The 7,273-nt window shown below is 46.5% G+C and overlaps 1 protein-coding gene across 2 annotated transcripts in view; it reads right to left on the bottom strand.

Moving 5' to 3' along the window:
- Positions 1-2,338, bottom strand: part of Rad54b (RAD54 homolog B) — a 56,905-nt gene extending 54,567 nt beyond the window's left edge. For both annotated transcript variants that reach the window (XM_050118712.1, XM_050118719.1), the window contains exons 1-2: positions 2,235-2,338; positions 118-268 (exon numbers count right to left, since the gene is read on the bottom strand). In XM_050118712.1, coding sequence (XP_049974669.1) covers positions 118-252 — 135 coding nt within the window. In that variant the 5' untranslated portion in view covers positions 253-268; positions 2,235-2,338. The remainder of the gene's footprint in view (positions 1-117; positions 269-2,234) is intronic.
- Positions 2,339-7,273: the final 4,935 nt, after the last annotated feature.

The raw sequence follows: 7,273 nt of genomic DNA on the forward strand, positions 1-7,273 counted from the left end.
CACACACACATACGCAAATGGATGTGTAAATATGCAAATAATATACATTATATATAAATAAACTAAAATATATATTTCTTAATATTTACTTCATATTGATTCCCTTCCTTTATTTACCTGAAATAATTTTACATCTGGACCCATCTCTGTGATCTCTTTATTCAGACTTGTATTACTTCTTCCTGGAGGTATGAATTTTGGTTTTTTAAAGGAATTTGCCTGCACCTGACTTGGTGCTGCAGATCGTCTCATCTTCAGCAATACTCACCTGAAAAATACCAAAATAGAAACCATCCGTGAGTGTGATTAGAACAACTGCCATTAATTCCAGTCCCAAAGGATCTGATACCCTCTTCTGGCCTGTGGAAAAAGGCACCTTCTTCCAGAAGAAGGTACTTCTGGAGGCACCAAGTGTACGGATGGTACACATGCATACATGGAGGCAAACAATCATACACACAAACTAAAAGTCACTTTTCAATAAACCGAATAAGACGTAGAAAACTTGGAGTTGCAGAGATAGTTCGTCCAGTGAATGAAGTGGCTGTGTGCAGACCTGAGGCCCTGAGCTGGGAATCAGCACCCACGTGAACCACACTGCAGAGGCAGCACAGAGGGAGCTGCATCGCAGGGCTCACTATCAGCAGCTCCAGCCAAAAACTCCACATCTACTGAGACTATCTCAAACAACAAGGTGGGTAAGTGATTGAGAAAGACATCTCAGCATCAACTTCTGCCCCCCCACACATAGAGAGACAGAGACAGAGAGAGACTGTGCACAGTCCAAAGAGAACAATCTCAACAGCTAAATACTGAAATTTTCAGTAGCTAAGAGCTACTTAAAAGAATCTCAAGGTTCAGATTGAATTATGTCAGCTTGAGCATGTCAATTTAGATAATGCTAGAATCATATCTGCTCTAATTTAAAAGTAAAAAGCTAAAGAAAAAGTGATCCACATATACATATCAAGCATGTTATACTTTAAGATCCCATTAATTTATAAAACACATGGTAATACCAATCATGTTTGTTTTCATCACCATTCTTGAAGTGGTTTAAATAAAAATGGCCCCATAGGCTCAGATATTTGAATACCTGGTCCCCAGTCAGTGGAACTGTTTGGGAACTAGGTATGGCCTAGGTGGGAGAGGTGTGTCCCTGGGAGTAGGCTTGAGGTTTCAAACCAGCACTATTGCTTTGTCTCTCTGCCTGTGGTTGTGGATCAAGTAAATACTCATGGTCCATAACTTTAATCCCAGTATTCCAGCACTGGGGAGGCAGAGGAAGGCAGACCTCTGTGAGTTCGGGGCCAGACTGATCTACAAAGAGAGTTCCAAAGTAATCAAAGCTATACAGAGAAACTCTGTTTTGCGAAAAATTTAAAAAAAAAAAAAAAAGTAAGTTCTCAGCTACTGCTGCACCATGCTCCCTGCCATGATGGTCAATTAAATTTCTTTTTTTCTTTGTTTCAGTTCTATTCCTCTAGAGAACCCTGACCAATACAAGAAGCCCAAGTTCAGTTCCTGGAATCCACACATGTTGAGGAAGAAGAGCCAACTCCCACAAGCTGTCCTCTGATTTTCACGTGTGCATCATGGCACATGCATACCCAGACACACAAACACACACTCAAAAATAAATAAGTGTAAATAGATTTTTAAGAAATATAAACAAATTTCATAAGACTAGCAAAACACGTGCTATGACATTGACACTGATTACCTCTGCATGTTAGGATAACAATTTTTATTCTGAGGCTTTCCTTTTTTGTTTGTTTGTTTGTTTTGTTTTGTTTTGACAGAGTTTCTCAATAGCTTTGAAGCCTGTCCTAGAACTCACTCTGTAGACCAGGCCCAGGGCGGTCCCCGGGGACAGGGATATACATTGGCTCCAGCCCCGGGGACAGCTGCACCGACAGGCCTCCGGGGTCGGGGAAACCGACCGGCCTCCGGGGACCGCGCAGGGGACAGGGGCACGGGTGACAGGCCTCCGGGGACAGGGGCACGGGTGACAGGCCTCCGGGGACAGGGGCACCGACAGACCTCCGGGGACGGCGCACCGACAGACCTCTGGGGACGGCGCACCGACCGGCCGCCCCGCGGGGCCCGCCCTCCGCACCAGGCCAGCCAGCGCGGAGGCTCCCGCCTTCTCCGCCCCCCGTCCCCCCCGGGACCGGCGCCATCCTGCACCAGGCCCCGCGCGCCCTCCCCGGGCCCCCGCGGCAGACACCTACCGCCACAGCGACGGAAACGCGCGCGCGCCCCGCTGGTCACGACGCCCTCCGCCGACAGGCTCAAGTCTCCCGCCTTTACACAGCCAATCGCCGGCCGGGCGCCGAGCATGCGCACCGCCGCGCAGCGGCGCTCCGCCCCCTGACTCTGATTGGACGCCGTTTCTGGTGCAGCGCTGCTCAGGCGTCTTCACTTTTCCTTTTACTTGCGTGCCGGTTTGATTCCCGTTGGCCGCTAGGTCTAAAACATACTAGTCTGGCTCCAGTTCCCAGTCTTCAGATTCTAACTGAGGCGAAAAACAGTACGATTTATGTGGACAGAAGTCAGCAATTTATGATTTGGATTATAGAAATGTGTGCACCGCTAAAGTACACGGAATCCTGTTACTCATTCAAATGACATTGATTAGATGCAGCACCTAAGATGTTTACAAACCCTTTTAAATCCGAGAAGTGTGAAAATAAGTGCAGGATTACCGGACTCTCGTGAAGGGGCGAAGGGCTTCTTTGGACTTGAAAAAGTCCAAAAGTATTGTAAGCAAGGACGCGATATCATTCAGAGGATTTTCCAAGTGAATTTACAAATGCTACAGTGATACGGTCTGTCAGCTCTAAGAAATCTAAAATTAGAATTAGCCAGGCAGTGGTAGCCCACGCCTTTATTCCAGCACTTGGGAGGCAGAGGTAGGCGGATCTCTGAGTTCGAGGCCAGCCTGGTCTACAAGAGCTAGTTCCAGGACAGACAGAGCTGTGACACAGAGAAACCCTGTCTCGAAAAAAGAAAGAAATCATAAATTAGATAAGCCTAAAAAGAGAAAGTGGTTAGAGGTCATTCGCTGAATTTTATCAAACAGTTTAACAAAAATTAAAAAGCTTTAAAAAAAATAAAGGGTTTAATGAAGTTTGTGAACTAATGAAAACACGCGGTGCTGGCAGAAATATAAACAGGTGTGTTCACTTAAGGAGTAGCTGGACAGCATCTAATTAAAAGGGAAGGTGTGCTTTAAAGGTTTTAGTCCTGGAGTCCTTTCCAAGTTTAAGGAGACACTTCATAAATTGAATCTGGTTTCTGGCAACTCCAGGAGCCAGGGTTAGAAAGTTGGAGTACGGGGCCTGCTACAGTAAGATGCGTTCCTAAACCACACCACCCCTCTTCTTCGGAGGAACGCAAAAGAAGGGCGATGGCCGGGCAGTGCTGCAGCCTGTCTTTAACATCATCTGTACCGAGCCAGTCAGTCTCTACTCACCTCTTACTTCACCCCGACTCTGCTGCAGTTCCCACCCTTTTCCCTAGCACGCTTGCTTCTTGACCGTCTCCGAATTCCTCTTAATGTGAGGGGTGTTTAGAGCAGGCTTTCTGCTTTGCTCCCTGGTATAAGTAGTGTTTTGTGATAGCTTAGCCTGCTATACAGACAGCACTCCACAGAGGAAGGAGAGTGACGGTTGTATACACACATCAAGACCAGCGTCAGAATCTCTGAGGAACTGCTCAAACACAGGTTTAAATTCTGTAGCTCTGAACCACTGATAATGAGTTCCCAGAAACGCTGACACTGCTGGTCCCGATCACACTTAGAAACGGCTCTACACGGCTACTCTGGCAGGGACCGTGGCTGGCGGAGGGGGCAGGGGACGGGCACGCAGACAGGTGCTCAAAACCTGGGAGTGTGGATGAGCTTTAAGAGTGATAAGCACTGAGGGAAGAAGCTGGAGAACACCAAAGGTGGCCCCAAGACAGCAAAGTGGCATGGCAGGTGGAGCGTACGAGGCAAAGGGGGCGCCCATGTCACCAAAGGGTCTTGCAGATTGGACATGCAAAACGATTCCCGTTTCTTGTTGGTTCAGGTGCAGCAGGGACCTGCCAGTCTGCCTTGTTCTCTTGAATCTTCAGCATGTTTCTCTGGTCTCTGCATTTTGGATTTCTCCATATTGAATTTTTTTTTGATGTCTGATCTTTGGGGGATTAAATGAAGATTTAAAGAAACAACGGAGTCTTTATGATATAAAATTGATCTTACCGTGTTGCTAAAAATTCTCAGTGACAGACTTACACTAGAATGTGTAAGGCCCCTGGTTCACTCCCCTTCGCTGAAAAAAAAATGCCCTCTTACACTGCTGTTCAACACACTGTAATATCCTAATGGAGTGACAAGCCCTCTCCATCCAGTAGACTTACCATGACTTACCATGCCGTGATGCTGCTTCAGAACACCAAGTGCCCCGGGTTCTCAGTCAATGTTTATCCGATGCCTCCTCTAAATGCAACAAAAATCATGGCTGTGCTTAATTAAAGACAGAGACACACTGGTGTTCAAGCTAGCTTTATTTATTTATTTTTAGTTTTTCGAGACAGGGTTTCCCTGTAGCTTTTAGGACAAGCTAGCTTTATTCTGTGTTAAAACACATGTAATTTTTTTGTTTGTTTGGGTAGCTTTGTTTATGTGCACTTATGTTGGTTTCTGTGTGTGTGCTTAAGCTAAAGTGTAAATGACCTGGAAGTAAGGTCTTACTCCTTCCCAGCTATAAACCTGAAACTTTGGGGGAATCTCACCAAAACCATAAACTTCCCTACAGTGCAAACGTGCCTGAACTCCCTCGTGAGCTCTAGTCCTGCCCAGCACCCCTCAGGGACCGTGCCTGTGATGGCTATTCTTGACTGTCAGGGCGAAAACATCCCAAACCCCTGGATGTTGTGCGCACAACCCTCTCTGCAGCCACCCTATTACAAAGCTCATGCTAAAACTTCCTTAAGATTCCTGAGTGGAAATGAGAGCTTCTAAAAACAGTTTCTTCTTCATCTTATTAGGGTCCACTTCATCTGAAAGGCTACAGGTGCAAAAATTAGATATAGGCTTTTTTCTTTCTTTCTTTTTATTTTTTGGAGAGTTTCGCTGTGTAGTCTTGGCTGTCCTAGAACTCACTCTGTAGATCATGCTGGCCTCAAACCCACAGAGATCTGTCAGCCTCTGTTATTAAAGGCCTGCACCGCCACCACCCGGCGTTGTACACAATTTTAACGTTGTGATTGTCTACAGTTTCAAATACAACACAACCACTTAGTAGGTTCTCAACCCCTTTCTACTTCACACTTCCTATTTTTATTGTTTTAGAAGATGTGGCCCAGGACTGAGGCTGGCTGGGTTGTGGAAGGACCTGGCACATCACTGCCCTCCAGGAAACGCCAATAGAGGAAGGGCCTCACCCTGAGGACCCCCTGTGGAGGAGCATGTCAAGGGCTGTGGCACAGGGTACCAGAAACAAAACAGGGCCGCAGAAGGAAAAGAGCTCTCACTTAGAACCTGGAGAGCTTCCTTAAGAAGAACAGTTAAGAGAGCCATGGTGGACAGGGTGGTATAATGAGGGGCGTCCCAAGAAGAGAAAATCTCCCAAAGGAGGATATCAGGTTCTTATAACTAGCCAGACGCTGGGTAAGATCATAAACTGGAGGCTGTAGACCCTCCGCACAAACCACTAGGAAGAACGCTGGGGGTGAGATGTGGGGCATCTGATCTTCAGGCAGTGGCTGCCCCCTATGCTGAACAGCTTCTTAAGAGAGCAACAAGACTGACTTAACACCTATTTTCAACAGAGTTGTACTACGTTGCCCAGGCAAGCCTGGAACTTGTAATCCTCCAGCCTCAGTCACTATGCCTGGCTCGAGGCATTCAAAACACATCATACATTTCCACTGACGACTGTGCTATAGAAAACCAGAGCTAATTCCTATTAACACCACGATGCTAGGTCGACATTTCTGCTGGCTGGGGAGTCGGCCATCTCCTCTCCTCGTGGTCTCTGTACCGCCCCAGCTGTCCCCTAGCTACCACATTCAATCCTGAGCTGCTAGGTTTGTTACAATAAACACCTGTGGAGTGTGCCTTCTGAGTCACACTTCCTCTCACATATCCTTAGCTGTCTTATATGCCAGGATGTGCATTTCTTCAAAAACTTCAGATAATTGTGTTTATATCCCGAAGTAAGTCAATAAATCACAACACCAGGACTAGCACATAGCGCTCCTTGATTACTAATTTTCTTAGATTTCCACCAAAATCAGTTTCGGGGGGGGGGGGGAGTTGCTAATAGCTTTTGATAGTTTCACATGCTTCTGGAGTTGTTCAGATGCCATAGTTAGCCAGGAATAGCAACCGTATCATTCTGGAGTCTTCAGCCATCTAACCGCACCAGCCCCAGAGAAAGCAACTTCAAGCAGCTGCTTAAGGGGGAGATAAGGTTGCTTCACTTCAAAGCAATCCACAGTACTCGCGAAGCCTTTCCGAGCAAGAGCCACCACAGAGCAAACCCCGTTCCCCAACTCTGGCTCTTTTTCAAGATCTTTCTCAAGACCTTGAGAACAATTTTTTAAAACTAGGTTTTCATTTTGATTTGGTTTTGCTGTTGTTCTTGGGTATGTGTGTGTTTGTGCGCACGTGTGCGTGGTGTTTGTAATCCCAGCACTTGGAAGGCAGAAGGATTCCAAGTGAGAGGCGAGCCAGCCTGCAAAAGCAAGACGGTGTCTGGGGTGGGGGTGGAGAGCGATCCAAAACAAAATGCCCGCATATTTCACTTTTATTTTGCTTTAAAATGAAAACTATGCAAAAACTTAATTTTAAAACCCCAAAAAAATGTATGACACACTAACAATAGTCAAGTTGTCAAACTTACATTTCGGACTTGGAAGATGGCTCGGTTGGTAGTGCCAGCCACATACGCATGAGGGGCTGAGTTTGGATCCCTACCACACGCACATAAAGTCAGGCAGGCACAGGGACACAAGTGGAGACACTAAGACCCCTGGAGCTCACCAGCCAGCAAGACAACTTCAGTAAGAGATTCTGTGTCAAAAAATTAGGAGGGGGCTAGAGAGACAGTTCGGGACATAAAGGTGCCTGCCATCAACCCAGACAACTGAGTTCAATCCCTGAGACCAACATGGTAGAGAGAACTGGCTCCCTGTTCTCTGACCTACACACACACACACACACACTACATGAACACATATAAAAGAAATGTAGTTTAATGTCGTTTTGTTTCCCCCCCCA

The sequence above is a fragment of the Alexandromys fortis genome, unplaced genomic scaffold (genome assembly GCF_014885135.2).
Source record: "Alexandromys fortis isolate MF-2015 unplaced genomic scaffold, M_Fortis_MF-2015_v1.1 scaffold_18, whole genome shotgun sequence".
In the NCBI taxonomy this organism is placed as follows: Eukaryota; Metazoa; Chordata; class Mammalia; order Rodentia; family Cricetidae; genus Alexandromys; species Alexandromys fortis.